This window comes from Cnephaeus nilssonii, assembly GCF_951640355.1.
Source record: "Cnephaeus nilssonii genome assembly, chromosome: 9".
In the NCBI taxonomy this organism is placed as follows: Eukaryota; Metazoa; Chordata; class Mammalia; order Chiroptera; family Vespertilionidae; genus Cnephaeus; species Cnephaeus nilssonii.
This window is the reverse complement of record NC_137080.1, coordinates 97,193,660-97,211,158: the sequence shown is the minus strand read 5'-3', so window position 1 is coordinate 97,211,158 and position 17,499 is coordinate 97,193,660. Positions and strand designations below refer to the sequence as shown.

At 49.6% G+C, this 17,499-nt stretch overlaps 1 protein-coding gene across 3 annotated transcripts; it reads left to right on the top strand.

The window, feature by feature from the left end:
• Positions 1-584: 584 nt before the first annotated feature.
• On the top strand, positions 585-16,446 carry LOC307105477 (ribonuclease P protein subunit p21-like). Of its 3 annotated transcripts, XM_079781242.1 has the most exons (10): positions 585-1,051; positions 3,154-3,249; positions 7,810-8,040; positions 9,422-9,444; positions 9,948-10,063; positions 10,758-10,942; positions 13,962-14,062; positions 14,158-14,240; positions 16,040-16,165; positions 16,269-16,446. In XM_079781242.1, exons 1-10 carry the CDS (start codon positions 596-598, stop codon positions 16,400-16,402), a joined length of 1,551 nt encoding a protein of 516 aa, XP_079637368.1. In that variant the 5' UTR covers positions 585-595; the 3' UTR covers positions 16,403-16,446. The 3 variants fall into 3 exon arrangements, with proteins under 3 accessions (XP_079637368.1, XP_079637366.1, XP_079637367.1); XM_079781240.1 differs by lacking the exons at positions 585-1,051; positions 3,154-3,249; positions 7,810-8,040; ... (1 more) ...; positions 9,948-10,063; positions 10,758-10,942 and adding an exon at positions 13,131-13,889; XM_079781241.1 differs by lacking the exons at positions 585-1,051; positions 3,154-3,249; positions 7,810-8,040; ... (1 more) ...; positions 9,948-10,063; positions 10,758-10,942 and adding an exon at positions 13,139-13,889 and having other exon boundaries at positions 16,305-16,446.
• The last annotated feature ends 1,053 nt before the right edge of the window (positions 16,447-17,499 follow it).

The window sequence follows — 17,499 nt, the reverse complement described above, 5'->3', positions numbered from 1 at the left end:
TTGTGTCATTGCCATGGCGGCAACAGAGGCGTTCTGAACCACTCCAGCCTCTCCGCGCCTCTGGGCAATGTGGGAAGACAGAAAGGCGGCTCCGGGCCGGAGCAAAGGCAGTGCTGGCAGCCAGGGGAAGGAAGGCCCATTCTTGCATGAATCTTCGTGCATTGGGCCTCTAGTGATGTTATAAATATCCAAATGGCCCTTGGCAGAAAAAAGGTTCCCCAACCCTGGTCTAGAAAATTGGTTTTAGGATACAAGTGGGATGAGCCTGGATCAGGAGTATGTTGGGCTACAGTTAAAGGAAGCCTCTGTTTCTAACAAGCGAAAGCAGAGCTAAAAGACAGAAGAGATGGGGGAGAGGGGTATCAGTTTGCTGCATAGGAAAAAAAAATTAGATTGATGGCTGGGAGTCACAAGTTTTGGAAAGAGTGTAACAAAAGAGAGGTTGAATCTAACAAGAAAAGATGTAAAATACCAACGTGGGGCTAAATCTAGAATTAGGGTTTTACATGTGGGTAAATGTCGGGGCAGGGATGCAGAAAAAGATTTAAACCTCCAACTAACATTTTTCTCTGCCTCCTTCCTATCCCTAAGTTAAATGATGGCAGAGACGAGTCTGTTAGAGGCCGGGGCCTCTGCAGCGTCCACAGCCGCGGCTCTGGAGAACTTACAGGTGGAGGCCAGTTGCTCTGTGTGCCTGGAGTACCTGAAGGAGCCTGTCATCATTGAGTGTGGGCACAACTTCTGCAAAGCGTGCATCACCCGCTGGTGGGAGGACCTAGAAAGGGACTTTCCTTGTCCCGTCTGTCGGAAGACCTCCCGGTACCGCAGTCTCCGGCCTAATCGTCAACTCGGCAGTATGGTGGAAATTGCCAAGCAGCTCCAGGCTGTCAAGCGGAAGATCCGGGACGAGAGCCTCTGCCCCCAGCATCATGAGGCCCTCAGCCTCTTCTGCTATGAGGACCAGGAGGCTGTATGTTTGATATGTGCAATTTCCCACACCCATCGGGCCCACAACGTCGCACCCCTGGACGACGCCACGCAGGAGTACAAGGTGGGGAACCAGGCACATGAAGTCGGCGTGGGGCAAAGGGCGGAGCACAGGGGAGGGAGGCTCTCTGGGTAGAGGATCATAAGCTCCTGAGGGCAAGACTGTACCTGGGTCTCATTCTGTAGTTCCCTCTAAGGTGCATACACAGGGGGCACACAGTACATCTGACCAGATATCCTCAAGCATGAAGAACAGTGGCGAAGAGTACCCCAAAATTTCTCTCTGACCTTTCTAACACATTTGAGCGTGAGGGGTCTTGGACTATAACATTTATATGTATAAAAGCCTAAGCGACCATTCAATCGGTAGCTATGATGCACACTGACCACCAGGGGGCAGAACCTCAAGGCATAGGCATAGAAACATGGAACAGACTGATGAATCTCAGAGGAGAGGGGGAAGAGCGGGAAGAGATTAACCAAAGATCTTATATGCATGCTAGAGGCCCAATGCACGGATTTGTGCACCAGTGGGGTCCCTCCGCCTGGCCTGTGAGATTGGGCTGAAACCAGTTCTCCGACATCCCCCGAGGGGTCCCAGATTGTGAGAGGATGCAGGCCAGGCCGAGGGACCACACCAGTGCACCAATCCGTGCCCCAGGCCTCTAGTATTTTTCATAATGAATGAGAACACATAGAGAAGATCCACGTTGGGAAGAACTGAAAAGTGGTCTGGTTTCCTCACTCTGTCCCCTGCTCAGAGCATCCCTTCCCTTCCCGTTGGTACTGGGAAGAGTGTCATTCCACTTTAGACTAAGCCAGTCTGTTATTTGCATCTTCCCCAGATAATGGATAACATGACATCTGGTTTAAATTATTGCTGGGTCAGAGTGTTTGAGAAACATAAATTAGAGCTGCTAATGTCTTAGTACTTTATCAAGTACTTTACTTAATTATGTTTGTGTTTTTCTTTTAATACATTTTATTGATTTTTTTACAGAGAGGAAGAGAGAGGGATAGAGAGTTAGAAACATCGATGAGAGAGAAACATCCATCAGCTGCCTCCTGCACACCCCCTACTGGGGATGTGCCTGCAACCAAGGTACATGCCCTTGACCGGAATCGAACCTGGGACCCTTGAGTCCGCAGGCCGACGCTCTATCCACTGAGCCAAACCGGTTTCGGCTGTGTTGTTTTTTTTAAATATATTTTTATTGATTTCAGAGAGGAAGGAAGAGGGAGAGAGAGATAGAAACATCAATGATGAGAGAGAATCATTGATCGGCTGCCTCCTGCATGCCCCCCACTGGGGATCAAGCCCACCACCCGGGCATGTGCCCTTGACTGGAATCGAACCTGGGACCCTTCAGTCCGCAGGCTGACGCTCTATCCACTGAGCCAAACTGGCCAGGGCTTAATTATGTTAATAAAATCTTAGAAATAAGATTTAAAGTTGTTTATAAGTAAGATTTCATTGTATTTACAGATGGTTAGAGTTGAATGGGAATGCAAGTTTAAAGATGGACATCAGGGTCCAGAAGGTCACTTTGACAGTAGTGGGTAGTTACTTGAGTTAGAAGGTGGATGGGTTTGGTGACCGCTGGACCACTGAGGTTCAGTGAGAGGACATTTACCCACGTGTAAAACCCTAACTCTAGATTTAGTCCCACATTGGTATTTTACATCTTTTCTTCCACTAGATAGGGGGGAAAATTGGTGAGCAAAGAAGGTGATGGAGATAGGCTGGTGGCAGGAGGAGAGACCTATAAGAAGTTAACATCGCCGAAGCCGGTTTGGCTCAGTGGATGGAGCGTCGGCCTGCGGACTCAAGGGTCCCAGGTTCGGTTCCGGTCAAGGGCATGTACCTTGGTTGCGGGCACATCCCCAGTAGGGGGTGTGCAAGAGGCAGCTGATCGATGTTTCTCTCTCATCGATGTTTCTGACTCTCTATCCCTCTCTCTTCCTCTCTGTAAAAAATCAATAAAATACATTTAAAAAAAAAAAAAAGAAGTTAACATCGCAAGCGACAGGCAAGGGAGGGAGTTGGCTCAAGAGCTGGTGAGATGGGTAGGATGCAAACAAACGGTTTAAAACAAATGGGTTAGCCTCTGAACGTAGGCTATGCCAGCCAACCCCACATCCCACCCTCCCACTCCCTGCCCTCAGGAAAAGCTGCAGAAGTGCCTGGCGCCTCTGGAGCAGAAGCTACAGGAGGTCACCCGCTGTAAGGCCTCGGAGGAGCAGAAGCCTGCAGAGCTCAAGGTAAAGGCAGGCAGTGAACCAAGCATTAACATTATCTAATCCACCAGTTCTGATTCATTAGAAAAGTGCTGTACTCTCAGAAATGATGCTATTTTCTTAAGCTTGATGGTCATTAGACATTGCACTGACATGACTTGTCATGAATTAAGTATTGAGGAGGAGGCTAGAAGAGGTGAAGGACAGGCAGAATGTCTTACACCTGGCGAGTGCAGGGGGTTCGTGCCTGTTGGCCTCCTTTGCTGTGTACAGCTGCTTTGCTGAGTGTGCAGAGGGAGGGCTTTATCAGAGGGGTGGAGGAGAGGAGAATTTGGGAGGTTCACTGGGGAGGAAGGGAGAAGGAACTGACCGAGCGCTCCCAGGAGAACTGTCCAATGGCATTCTCTTCACTCCAGCAGCTCAGGAATGACAGGGAATGTTCCTGGGATGCTCTCCTCTTCCCATCCTCTGCCTGTAGAACCCTGTCCGGCAGGCAGGCAGCGGGAAAGCCACTTTCTAGGCAGCTTTTCCCGACACTTCAGCACTTAGCTTTCCTCGTTTTCATATATTTCTGCATCTTTCAGAGCATCACCATGTTTGTAGCATGGTGTTTTTATTTCTGTCTTATTTCTTCTAATGGTCAGTGAATAAGTACTAATAGTAACAGTAGAAACTAGTATGCATTGAGTTCTGTGCATTAATTCACTAGGTATTCATGACATTCCAAGCTTACAGAATTGTGTTAGGTCTTAGGGTTCTGCCCTGGTTGGAATCCTGAATCCAACTAGACTTGGCACAAGGGGGACATAGAGAAGCCAGAGTCCCGAGGCCGTCTTCGGCAAGCGGGAACGCCGTTCCTTGTAAGGTAGCTGTCATCACCCCAAGTTCACATGTGGAAACAACTTGGATAGTCCAAGTCTAGTCCAGGATCACACAACCAGTTGGTAGCAAAGCTAGGGATACTGGTTCTGCATGAATCAATAAATATTTCTCAAGCTTCCAGTATAGGTCAAACCATGTTTTTGACACTGGGAACCGATGAGCAGAAACAGCCCTGCCTTCTTGAGCTTACAGTCAAGCAGGCAGAATAAATAATGACAGGTACAAAAAGCAGAGGTGCCAGCTCACGAGGGGACAACATAGAAATTTGGCCTCCAGGTGCCAGAAGGAATAATGAGCTTTTGAAATTAAACACATATTTGAAAATAGTAGAAACAGTCATTTCTTAACAATGACATTTCAACAGAAAACAAGTATTGTTACCTTAGTCCTTTATACATTTTAACAAAGCAGCATTTGATTTTTGTTGTTGTTAATCCTTACCTGAGGATATTTTTTCCATTGATTTTTAGAGAGAGTGGAAGGGAGGGAGGGAGGGAGGGAGAAGAAGAGAGAGATAGAAACATGGATGTAAGAGAGACACATGGATTGATTACCTCCCGCAAGCGCCCCAACCGGGGTCAGAGATAGAACCTGCAACTCAGGTATGTGCCCTTGACTGGGAATCAAACTCGAGACCCTTCAGTGTGTGGGCCGATGATGCTCTAACCGCTGAACACACCAGCAGGGCTGAAATTTCTTTTAATTAAACTAATTCTGATTGCAAAGGTGGGTTTAAAAAAAATTCCTTGCCCTAGCTGGGCATGCAGGAGGCAGCCGATTAGTGACTATCTCCGTTTCTATCTCTCTCTCCCTCTCACATCTTTTCTGAAATCAATAAAAATATGTATTTTTTAAAAAGTTCTTTGGCCCTAACTGGTTTGGCTCAGTGGGTAGAGCGTTGGCCTGTGGACTGAAAGGTCCCAGGTTCAATTCCGGTCAAGGGCATGTACCTTGGTTGCAGGCACATCCCCAGTGGGGGGTGTACAGGAGGCAGCTGATCGATGTTTCTCTCTCATCAATGTTTCTAACTCTCTATCCTTCTCCCTTCCTCTCTGTAAAAAAATCAATAAAATATATATTTTTTTAAAAGTTCTTTGATCTTTTGAAAGGCTCCAGAAACTTAAAATAGGTGAAAATGAAGCTTCTCCCCAGTCATTAACATCCCTCTTCCTATTGATCCTCTTCTTAAAGGTAAAGGATTGAGAGGGGAATAAAAATTTTAAAACCTTCTAAATACATAAACAGAACTGTGGTTTTTTACAAATGTAAGTTATCATTTCAATGATTTCAGAAACTATCACTAGCCTTTCTTTTTTTTTAAATTCTCACCCGAGGATATTTTTTCTATTGATTTTCAGACCAAGTGGAAGGGAAGGAGTGGGGGGAAGAGAGAGAGAGAGAAACAGTGAGGTGAGACACATTGATTGGTTGTCCCCGCACAATCAAACCCAAAACTGCATGATCAAACCCAAAACCAAGGTACATGCCCTCGACCCTTCAGTCCAGGGGCCGACACTAACCACTGGGAAAACGGGCAGGGCATCAACCTTTCTTTAGTGACCATTTGAGTTCTTCCTCCTCCCTCATCTCCACCTCCAGAATCAGACCCAGTGCCCTTTTATTTTATTTCATTTTTTAAATATTTATTGTTGAAAGTATTACGTACGTCCCCTTTCTTCCCCCATCGACCCCCTCCAACCCACTCCTGGCCCCCGCCCCAGGCCCTCACCACTGTCTGTGCCCATGGGTTATGCATATATGCATACAAGGTCTTTGATTGATTACCTCCCACCCAACCACCCTCCCCTGCCTGCCCTCCGAGATGACCCAATGACCTTTTAAAACTAATGTGTTAGGGTGGCAAAGGCCTGGGGCGGGGTGGGAACCGGGTGGAGGAATAAGGAGGGACATCTGTAATAATCGCAATAAGTTTTAATAAAGATTAAGAAAATAATAATAATAATTTGTAATTAACCATGCTGAAATGATAATTATTCATAAAATTATCTACATAATTTTAAAAACAAACTGTCATGTCCAAATATAGAATAATATAATACAACAAAAGAAATGTGTGATGAAGTCTGCTGTGTGATATTTAAACGCGTGCCCTGAAAGACACGGCAGTAGAGTTTTATGCTCGCACCTGCATGTGCTGTCATCAACCAGGCCGCAAATGCAGCTCAGACCGAGGCCGTTGTGAGTCATGTTGACTCAAATACCACAAGCAGCTTAGCTCTTGGTGACATGATATTTCCAAATATCATTTCACTCCCTCTTTCAGAACCATTGCACTGCAAATGTGAAAAAAGTGAAAAAAAGAGAAGGGACGATGGGGCTATATGAGGGAGAACCGTTTTGCTACCTGTTTATCACAGTATGACTTCTAAATTCCACCCACTCATCACCCCGGAACACCCCCCCCCCCCCCCCCCCCCGGCTGCGCTTTATGTGAGGGTATGTGTTGTGGGAATGTGTTTTGTTCCCTGTGGTTCTGCGAGGGCCGCAGGGAAATGGGAGCAGCGGCCGCTCCGGCGCTGGAGCTCATCGGCCGCTCCTGGCCACCCAGGCTCCAGGCCACTCCAGTCCCCTCAGCCCTCCTTTCAGTCCCAGCCCTTCCTCCTCCAAAGTCCTGTCTCTGCTTCTCACTTTGCTCCCCTCTTGGGGTGATTCCTCCCCACCAGCCACATGGCGCTGCGGGGAGCCTTCTTTGGGAGAGCGCTTCCTGTTGCAGAGGTGGGATGTGCTTGCTGATAACCCTCAGAAAGGCTGTGGCTCTGTCTGCCCCCTAATTAGCAAGTTTCAGGAATGGGAAAGCTTCAAGTCTATGTGCTGGCTGAGAGAAAGCATGTTTCAAATTTTAAGCAACTCATTTACTAAGAAACTTGGGAACCTGTTCCTGGGATGGCAACTAGCAAGTCTCAGAAATGACTTGAAACTATTTCAGGTTCAGCCCTGAAATCTAGGTATTTGTTGCAGCCCATTACTAGAACCTTACTGATTCTTCTCCACTTAATTCTGTCTGATCATGTTTTCATCAGGTAGCTATCTTGTAACATACAAATGACAGTAATATCACTTAACTGGCCACTATTTGTATTTTCCTTTTCTTTATTATTATTTTTTTAAATATTTTTTTATTTCGGAGAGGAAGGACGGGGAGAGAGAGAAAGAAGCATCAGTGATGAGAAAAAAGAATTGATTGGCTGACTGCCTCCTGCACACCCTATGGGGCCCTGACCGGAATCGAACCAGAAGCCTTCAGTCTGCAGGTCGACACGCTCTATCTGCTGAGCCAAACTGGCTGGGGCTGTATTTTCCTTCTCTTAACAAATTACAGTAGCTAGAGGTTTATCATCAGATATGGCTTATGTCTGAAATAGGTTGTCATTATATTATTGAGTTCTTATGTCTTGAATTATTTTTCCTAAAACATAAAAGCATGGTTTTTTAGAAGTTAATGTAATTTAAGAAAATTAAAACTTACAAACATTGATTTTTATCTTCCCAATGGTCTTCACTCCCAAGTCATCAGTGGGATAGAGGCCATTCTTTATCGAAGGAAATGACAGTGGAGAGAACCATGAGTGTCCCGTTAAACTGTTTTTAATGACACTGGAATTGATGCACGTGGCAGGTAGGGAGAGGGACGCTGTGCCCCCTGGCCGGGCTAAGTAAGCCACACTGTCCCTCTTTTCTCAGAGGCTAGTGGAGAGTCGCCGACAGCAGGTCCTGAAGGAATTTGAAGAGCTTCACAGGCGGCTGGATGAAGAGCAGCAGCTGTTGCTGTCCCGACTGGAGGAGGAGGAACAGGACATTCTGCAGCGCCTCCGAGAGAACGCTGCTCACCTCGGAGACAGGCGCCGCGAGCTGGCCCACCTGGCTGCTGAGGTGGAGGGCAAGTGCTTGCAGTCGGGCTTCGAGATGCTTAAGGTTCGCCCTTTGCCCCTGCGTGGCCCCTCAGGTCGGGCTAGCTTTGCACAGGCGGTTCTGTCAGCCCGGAATGCTCACTCCTCTGCTCTGCTTCTTTAAACCCAGTCCTTTCTTCTAGACACAGTCAGAGGGTCTGTTCCACGGGAAGGCTCCTCTGAGTTCTCCCATTTCCCTCTAATCATTTCTGTGTTCTTACGTCTTGTCAACAATTATGTGAGTAATTTGTACCAAAGAAAAAATCCACTCTTTCGAAAGGAGGGAAATCTAGTCTGAATTCGTGAAAAAAAACAACTACGCATTAAAAAGTGTGTAAATGCAGTTACCATTACTTTTAAGTCCTAGAATTTGATTTACCTAGTGCTAAAAAGGAATAGAAACAGCCCAGCCAGTGTAGCTCAGTGGTTGAGCATCATGAACTGATTCCCGGTCAGGGCCCATGCCCAGGTTATGGGCTCAGTCCCCAGTAGGAGGCATGCAGGAGGCAGCTGATTGATGTTTCTCTCTCAACATTGATGTTTCTATCTCTCTCTCTCTTTCCCTTCCTCTAAAATCAATAAAAACATACATTTTTTAAAAAACAATAGAAACCTAGTTTGAAAGACACTTAAAATTATGTATAAAATCTACATTGTTTTTGATATGTAAACACCTCTAAACTGTTTGAAATCATGTTTTCTGAAGGAGATGCACGGTGTTAGCAGGGCTCTGGGAAACATGTTTCTCGCCTTAGAGATCAGACTAGCAGCATTGGAATCAGCGAGGCGCCGTTGCACATTGATCTGCATGCTGATGTACTCCTTGGTGTTGATTCTCATGTCCTTTCATGTATGTGTGTTCTGCCTTCCACATTAAACTGGGAAATCCTGGGGGCAGAGATTTGTCGTCTTTGTCTTCTGGACCCCAAGTATTCGCCAATCAGGATTGGCACACAGTTGTTAGTGTTTGTTAACCAACGCCAAACGGGGGATCCCAGCCCACAGTGGGAGCAGGGCCTGTTCCCCTACCACAGTCCGAGCGATCTGTACCAATCCTCACGGAGACAGGTGTTGTGGTTGGTACTTGGGGGACAGAGCGAAGAGCAGACAATCCCTGCACCCTGCATGGAGCTCCCAGTGTCCTTGAGGAGCAAAGACAAACGTACAGGAACCCATTTGGAAGGAATATAAGTTGCCGAGCTTCGTGGTGACCAGAAGTTGAAAGTGAGGATGAAGTTGGGCGAGATGTGCTCAGACCCCTCTGGAGCCCTTCTCCTGCATGGCAACCTCTGTTTGCCCTGTTCCTGTTTTAGAGATCTGGAGCTGTGGGGAGGAGGGGGGCCCTTTTGCCTGTAGGACCCTTGACTACCAGGACCAATACTGCTTTCTTTTCTCCTTCCCTCTAGGATGTCAAAAGTACCCTGGAAAAGTAAGTGACTCCTGCAACTCTTTAAGTGAGTTAGATCTTGGCTTAGAGACTGACGGTACAGTAAGGAGTGGGGGAATAAGATGGAAAAGTCATGCAGCTTCTGGGGAGGCTATGGGAAAGGGTTATTACATCCATGAAGCCAGTTAGAGAGCAAATCATTGGGAATAGTAGCCCTTTGAGCATCAGGACTTCCTGGTTCTACAAGATCATGTAGAACCAGATTCCTCCTGTGCCTGTATGTGGAATTGTGTCCCAAACAAGATGGAAGAAGGAAAGGGTTGAGAGGGAGAAGGGTAATTACCCATTTGCATGAATTATAACAAATATCTCCAGAAAGTTCTGAGGCTCGTTCTTAAGGATTTGTCCAGGGGACCATATGGCTCTCCACAGATTGGCAAAAGAAAGCAATACGCAAGTGCTTGTCCTCAGGGAGGAGGGAGGAAGTGGGAGGATGGAGCTTCCCTGACCGGCCCTTTCTTCCCCTATCTCCCCGCCCCTCCTAGATGTGAAAAGGTGAAGACCATGGAGGTGACTTCAGTATCCATACAGCTTGAAAAGAACTTCAGCAGTTTCCCCCGACAGTACTTTGCCCTAAGGAAAATCCTGAAGCAGCTAATTGGTGAGTTGTTCCCAAAAGGAAAATAGCAAAGGGAATTGGCAGAGAGCAGAAAGTCTTTATCTGGGTTTCGGCTGTCCTGTCTGTCACCCATCCCTTTACCTGGCTTCCGGTCACTCTGAGTCACGGAACTCGCAGTGAAAAGCCTCAGTGTCATCTAATCTCAGGCCCACGCTGTTCTGAACAGGGGCCCAGAAAGGTTAAATAATTTGCCTAAAATGGGTCCACTCTAGAGAGTGAAGGGAATGTCATTCATTTTTACTCAGAGAATATAGTCATAAACCAGGACGGTTCCAAGAAAACAGGTGTCAGGTCACCCTACCCCTAGACCCGATGATGGAGTCTTCTCTGTATCCTTCACATACACTTTCCCTTCTTTCTGGCCCTTGAACTGTGCCTGGTGCTTCTCTGCACCGTGAGATGATGATGCCGGGGGCTGTGGATGGAGGCCCTAACCCACCAGCCCTTGCAAAGGCAAGAGCGAGTTAGTCACCTGCTCCTTTTAGGGCCGGGTGAGACGTGAAGCAGTATTCCCTCCCCTCCCTTAGGTGACACCATGGATGGAGAAAGTTAACCAAACCACAGTGTTCTGGGGCCTTTAAGGGAGCAGGCTCTGTAAGGCAGGCTGGAAGACTGAGGCAGGGCGTTGAGCTATTCCCGTCCTCATCTAGCTCCCCACTCTGGCTTCTCCCGCCAGCGGATGTGACCCTGGACCCGGAGACTGCTCATCCTAACCTCGTCCTGTCGGAAGATCGGAAGAGCGTCAAGTTTGTGGAGACAAGACTCCGGGACCTGCCTGACACACCTCGGCGCTTCACCTTCTACCCTTGCGTCCTGGCCACGGAGGGCTTCACCTCAGGCCGACACTACTGGGAGGTGGAGGTGGGCGACAAGACCCACTGGGCAGTGGGTGTGTGCCGGGACTCTGTGAGCCGAAAGGGCGAGCTGACCCCACTGCCGGAGACTGGCTACTGGCGGGTGCGACTGTGGAACGGAGACAAATATGCAGCTACCACCACGCCTTTTACTCCTTTGCACATCAAGGTGAAACCCAAGCGGGTGGGCATATTCCTAGACTATGAGGCCGGCACACTGTCTTTTTACAATGTCACAGACCGCTCCCATATCTACACCTTCACTGATACTTTTACTGAGAAACTATGGCCCCTCTTCTACCCAGGCATCCGGGCTGGAAGGAAGAATGCCGCACCACTTACCATCAGGCCCCCGACAGATTGGGAGTGACAGGGAGGGCCGGGGGATCACTGGGACGAGGCAGGATCAAGAGCTACGGGCCTTCCTTCCTGTGACCTGCGGGGGCAGCTTCGGTCTGCCTGTTCCGGCCTGAGCCGCCTGGGAGAGGCGCCCGCTGTCTGGAGTGGTTTATGTGGAAGCGTGGGCAGGACTGGTGGGGTGAGAGCACAGCTGTGTCTCCTCCTGTCGGGTGGGGAGTAGGCTCCCAAGGACTCAATCCCCTGAAGCCCATCAGGCTTTCTGTTGCACAGGACGGGTCGGGAAGGGAGGAGGGGCTTTTCCAGAAGCAAGAAGTCTGTGGGAGGGTGTGACACTCAAACCAGAGGCGGGAACAAGCCCGTGGACACGTGTTGGGGGCTCTTGAACGCAGAGTAGTTATGTTTCTTGAGGAAGAGCACAGAGGTACGTAAACCTCTAGACGGAATAAAAGTGAATGACAGTTGCTCTCATGGGTCTAGGAGTTGAGGACCCACGAGAGCAGAGATTGGGCATCCAGAGGTTAGAAAGAAGGTCAGGGAAGGGGCCAAAGGAACAGGTCCCTACATACTAGTGAGGGAGCGGGGTTTCTTTGGTCATCTCTTCCCAGAGTAAGGTTGCCAATTGCGAGTTGGATTGGCCAGAGGTAGCAATGTGGGGAGGAAAGGGGGAGGAGGAGGAGGAGGACCCAGGCTCCTGTCAGCCTTCAGCAGAGCTGGCTTATTGCCTGCCTCCTTAGAGTTGATCATCTCCAAGAAGTTGGTCATCTTACTCTTCAGGGATGCGTTGCCAGAGATCCTGCAAGACAGTCTGCCCTTTTACTGCTTTCCCAAGGGAACGTGGGAAGGAGAGTCCGGTATTGGAGGAAAGAGAAAAATATTTCTATCCAAAGCTCTTGCCTTAAGGAATGTTACTAAATAGTTACTCCCAAGTTGTCAACTTTCTTACCTGGATAAAGTGTCTAAGCCAGAAAGGGAGAGAGGGAATAGAGTCTTCTCGCCCTGAGGAAAGGGTAGAAGAGGGTGGTGTGTGTAGGGAAGGACCAGATAGGCAACTTCCTTGTGCCTGCGTGCATCTGGCCTGGAACTAGTGTTCACAAGAGCCAGTCTTTTGCTTGTTTGCTGCCATCCCTCACCGTTCGCCATTTCCCCTATCAGAGAATGTAAGTCATTTAATGTTAGGCCAAAATAATCTGTAGGGTACATGTCAAAAAAGGCAAAGCGATGCATGCCACACCAAATCGACACGACTTGAACCATCTGCTGCTCGGGTAATGGGGTTCACAGAAGGTGGGACATGCTGCAGGTTAGTGAGGGCATTTCAGTTCCTTCGACCACCTCAACGGGACTCTGTCCAGACTCTCCTCTTACCTTTGTGCCTTGACTGTGGTTCTTTGTGGCAAGATGCTTTGGTTGGTAAACAATATGGAACAAAGGATCCACTGACGTGCTCTTTGTGCTGTGTGGTGATTCGATGGCCGCCACTGCCGATGTGTCAGAAGCACTGAGTGCTGAAAATGCGTGTTCCTGGGCTCATCCCGAGTGACTGATCACCTGTGGGCCTGGGCATCTGCGTTTTAGGCATACTCCTTCCATTTGCGTCTGGGGACACTTGTAAAACACTTGTGAAGAGGTTTCAGCCACTTCCTCTGAGCTGGAGGCCTGGTTCCCTGCCCAGCCTAAGGGGTTTGAGAGGGGGGAGAGGCCTCACCCTCCTGGAACTTGGGCTGCCCTCTCCCTGTCTCGGGGTTCATCCATGTTCTCCCCCTCCATCCCTCTACTCTGATCTCAGGAATTGGTCATTAACTATGAAGCAGAGGTGAGACAGGGGGCCAAACAGAACAAATGGGAGACAGGTCAGAGGGAGGGACTGTGATCCGTGTCTGCCTGTGTTGGGGGTGGGGGTGGTTTCAGGGACAGGAGATGCTGTCTCTCTGTGCTCCAGTACCTACGATTAGGAGTTAGTGTCTGTTTAGAACTGTGTGACAGGACGCGTGTGTGTGGCTCAGTGGAAAAGAGTTGTGCTGAGGGCCAGAACCCTGTTCCTCCCCTCCACCACCCTCATGATCCTTTCCAATTTCACTCCCACTGGCACCAGTGGTTTTTTAAATGTATAACCTCTGTTCCTTCCATTTGTACATCTTCCAGGCACTCACCTTTGGCTTCAAAGAGTAGTGCAAAAGGTCTATCTGGCTATAAATTGCACAGAACCATCCCCCCAACCTAGCTGCATAGAGACCCCTCTTCTGTCCTGAAAATGTATAACAGTTTGAGATCCTCTCCTGTTCCACCAGCCTCTCCAGTCTCTACCGAGTATAGCTAGTGACGGACTTGAAGACGACTGGAAGGAAGCCCGGACTAGGACTCAAAAAGGGACCGTGGCTTAGAAAGCAATTCAAACAGATGGATCTGTGAGGCCGCAGGGTGGGGCTTCGCGGGCCTGGAACTACATTTCCCAGGAGGCCTTGCGCTGACGCCAGGGCGGGCCTATCTGAGGGGCGGGGCCTACGGGCCAGCGTGTTCCGGGCGTTCGCGGGGCCCGGATGGCGGGGCAGGTGAAGGACCGCGAGGCCTTCCAGAGGCTCAGCTTCCTGTACCAGGTGAGTTGGAGTGGGGTGCGCTCGGGCAGGGCGCCCGGTGCCGCCGGCTCCGTGTGACCGCCTCTCCCCTAGGCCGCCCACTGCGTCCTCGCGCAGGACCCCGAGAACCAGGCGCTGGCGAGGTTCTACTGCCACACGGAGAGGACCGTGGCCCGGCGACTGGTCCTGCGCCGGTGAGGCGGGAGCGGCCCGGGCGGGGGCGGGGAGCGGCCCGGGCGGGAGCGGGCGCGCGAACCCCCTCCCTTCTCCCTCTTCCCTCCGCCCGCAGGGACCCATCGGTGAAGAGGACCCTCTGTCGTGGCTGCTCTTCTCTCCTCATCCCAGGCCTGACCTGCACGCAGCGCCAGAGACGTGAGTGCGCCTGTGGAGGCGGGAGGAGGAGGGCGCGCCGGCGGGCGGGCGGCCCTGCCTCGCGGCGGACGGTGTCTGCTCGCCGACGGCCCGCGGGAGCCGGCTGTGTCCGGCTCGGACGTAACTCCGTAACTCCGCTCGGGCAGCACGAGGCAGCGTCGCCCGTGCGTGAGAATAGACGTCACTTGGCATTGTGGAGGACGAGTCCACCGTTCGTGCAGCAAATGCTTATTTTTCCAAGGTGTGCCAAGTATCGTGCAGACCCATTGTTCTCATGGAAGGCACAGTCTGATGGGGCGGACTGAGAAAGGAACAGTTAAAATAGTGGAGCACAGCGATTCTTAACCTTTTTCATCTCTTGGCACACATAAACTAGTTACTAAAATTCTGCAGCACACCGAAAACTATTTTCTGCTGACAAAAAGAAATAGGTATAATTTTGATTCATTCAGCGGACCACTGTTGTGTGGGCTGTTTTTTGCCCGAGGATATGTTTATTGATTTGAGAGAGCGGCAGGGGGAGAGAAGCATGCATCAGCTGCCTCCCGCACCTCCCAGGCAAGGTACCTGGGACCTGGGCAGGTGCCCTGACCGGGAATGGGACCCGCAGCCTTTTTTGGTATCTGAGCCACCTTATTTGACAATCTAAGAGAAAAGAGTCAGTGCCCCTGACTAATCAGGTATTGCATATTTTAAAAATTCTTGTAGCTGGTGAAGAAAACGCTTTAATTGGAGGAGTACAATGCTGTGGCTTATGCCAGTGGTGATGAGATGCATAAGAAGAGGCAGTAGGAGATGGAAATTCTCAGCATGGGTGTTGACTCTGAGAGGAGAGCTTGTGGGGCACCTGCTGTCAATTAAAGGAGCACTCTGGCTAGTGTGCTCAGTGGTTAGAGCGTCAAAAGCCTCTCGTCCTGTCAAGGGCATGTACCTGGGTTGCAGGTTCCAGCCCCAGCCCCAGTTGGGGTGGTGCAGGATACAGCCAATAAATGCGTCTTTCTCACATAAATGCCCCCCCCCCCTTCCACTCTCTCTAAAAATCAATGGAAAAAATATCCTTGGCTGAGGTTTAGCCCAAAAAAAAAAAAAACACAAGAGTTTAGGAGGCTGAGGAAACGGCATATCTTTTAGAGTCTTGTAAATGCGTTTGGACTTTATCTTAAAGCGCACCGAGGCCCTAGCCCGTTCTGCTCAGTGGTTAGAGTGTCAGACCTCGGACTGGAGGGCTGCAGGTTCTATCCGGCCCCTATCAGGTCTCGTGTGGGAGGCATCCAATCGAGGTGTCTCTCACATCGATGCTTCTCTCTCTCTGTCTCTCCCCCTCCCTTCCACTCTCTAAAAATCAATGGGAGAAAATATCCTCTGGTGAAGACTTAAAAAAAAAAAAAGTACCAAGAAATTGATAGTTTAGCTCTGGGCAGTTTGACTCAGTGATTGGCGCGTCAGCCTGTAGACTGAAGGGTCTCAGGTTCCATTCCCAGTCAAGGGCACATACCTTGGCTGCAGGTTTGATCCCCGGCCCCTGTTAGGGTGCATGCAGGCGGCAACGGGTCAATGTCTCTGTTTCCTCCTCCTCCCTCCCTCCCACTCTCTCTAAAGATCAATGGAAAAAATATCCTTGGGTGAGAATTTAAAAAAAGAAATTGATAGTTTATGCAGGGGACTCACACTACCAAATTGTCATTGAAAGTGGGGAGCAGGTGGAATTCCTACTAGAAAACAATGGAGACAAACCTGGGTGCAAGAGCCCTTTTCTTCTAACCCAGGCACTCTCTTCCATTTTCCTACTCTCACCCCAGGCTGCAAGGGACAGCGCTGGACAGTACAGACCTGCCTAACATGCCAACGCAGCCAGCGGTTCCTCAATGATCCTGCGCATGTTCTCTGGGGAGACCTGCCTGAGGCCCAGCTAGGGAGCCAATCAGGTGAGAAGTGGGCAAAAATGTGGAATATCCCACGGGGATAGGGATGGATTGGGGACAGAGAGCTGAATAGGATACACAGGTGAGTTCTGGGTCGGTGTGACAGGTGCCACAGTCTTAGAAAACGCTCCCATCTATCCAGATCTGAGACCACCGCAGCCCTTGCCAAGCACAGGCCACCCCACCCCAACCCACCTTGCTGAGGAGAAAGCGCAGCCCCAGAGCTCTAGTCACCAGTGATGGAGTCACTGTCTTCCAGATAAATAAAGTTTAATTCTGTTTCACTTTGGTGAGTCAGTAACGTAAGTATTTCAGCTCTTACTTCCGTTTCCTCTGTCTGTATTTCTCTGTCGCCAGGTAACCTTTCCTTTGTCTTTTTCACCTTCCTACTCCCACCTTTCAGGGAGGTCCTATTTCCATAGACCACTTGGCCCCACTAAGCAGTTCCCTTATGCAGGCCCCTAGCTCCAGGGCCTTCGCACCTGGTTCTTAATGGAATGCCAAGTGTGGAACTTGGGCCCTAGGGTTGCCTGTGAGGGCCTGAGTCGTCTTAGGGCGGTCCAGATGTAGGTAACCCTGACTTGTTGACTGATGGGCTGGACAGACTGCTGATGCCACAGATGCTGTTTTTAAATAAGGGAAAAGCTGTCAGGGGAGGGACTTTAGACCCTCTCGGCCCACTCCAGCGTTGGTCTTTCCCCATCTCTGGATTTTCTTCTTTAACATTCCAGTAAGGGAAATTGTACAAACCAGAATTAACAAGGTCAAAGGTGATAATCACAAGGACACTGCAAACATTATACAGTATGCTCTGTAAGTAACCCTCAACGTTTCCTTAAGAATTAGTAAACAACAAAAATGGTTTTCTTCAGTACCCTAGAGAACGTGCTCAAGGACAGAATTTCATGCTGACCTCGGTGCTAGGTGCCAGTTAATCAGTCTGCCCCAAAAGTATACAAACAAAATTACTCTTCCCACAGTGCGGTTTCTTCCCTTTCTCTTAGAAATCCTGTGCTGCACTTCCTGCTGCATTAAAATCAACAGCTTCATTAACACTTGATGGTGCTCTCCCTCCAGGGAGCATGTCCCTGCCAATCCCTTCCCCTCTCCTTCCCTCACAGGCAGGCAATTCCTCACCCTGAGGTCCTCATGAGCTTGCCCCCGGGGAGCAGTGGACACTTGTCCTGGGTAACGCCCTGACCCTGTCCCTGAGGCTCCCTTTTCTCTGCCTTCCCAGTGACCAGAGCAGCCCAGCTTACGCTCTCCTGTTGCTGCTTTTGTGCCCTTCCTTGTTTCTTGTCCTAAGTAATTTTTGCTGCAGTCAAATTCTTGCTTTC

Coding starts and splice junctions, on each gene's coding strand:
- LOC307105477 (XM_079781242.1), top strand. CDS start 596: ATGATGGCAGAGACGAGTCTGTTAGAGGCCGGGGCCTCTGCAGCGTCC. Junction 8,041..9,421: donor CGGGCTTCGAGATGCTTAAG/GTTCGCCCTTTG, acceptor CCTTCCCTCTAG/GATGTCAAAAGTACCCTGGA. Junction 9,445..9,947: donor GTCAAAAGTACCCTGGAAAA/GTAAGTGACTCC, acceptor CGCCCCTCCTAG/ATGTGAAAAGGTGAAGACCA.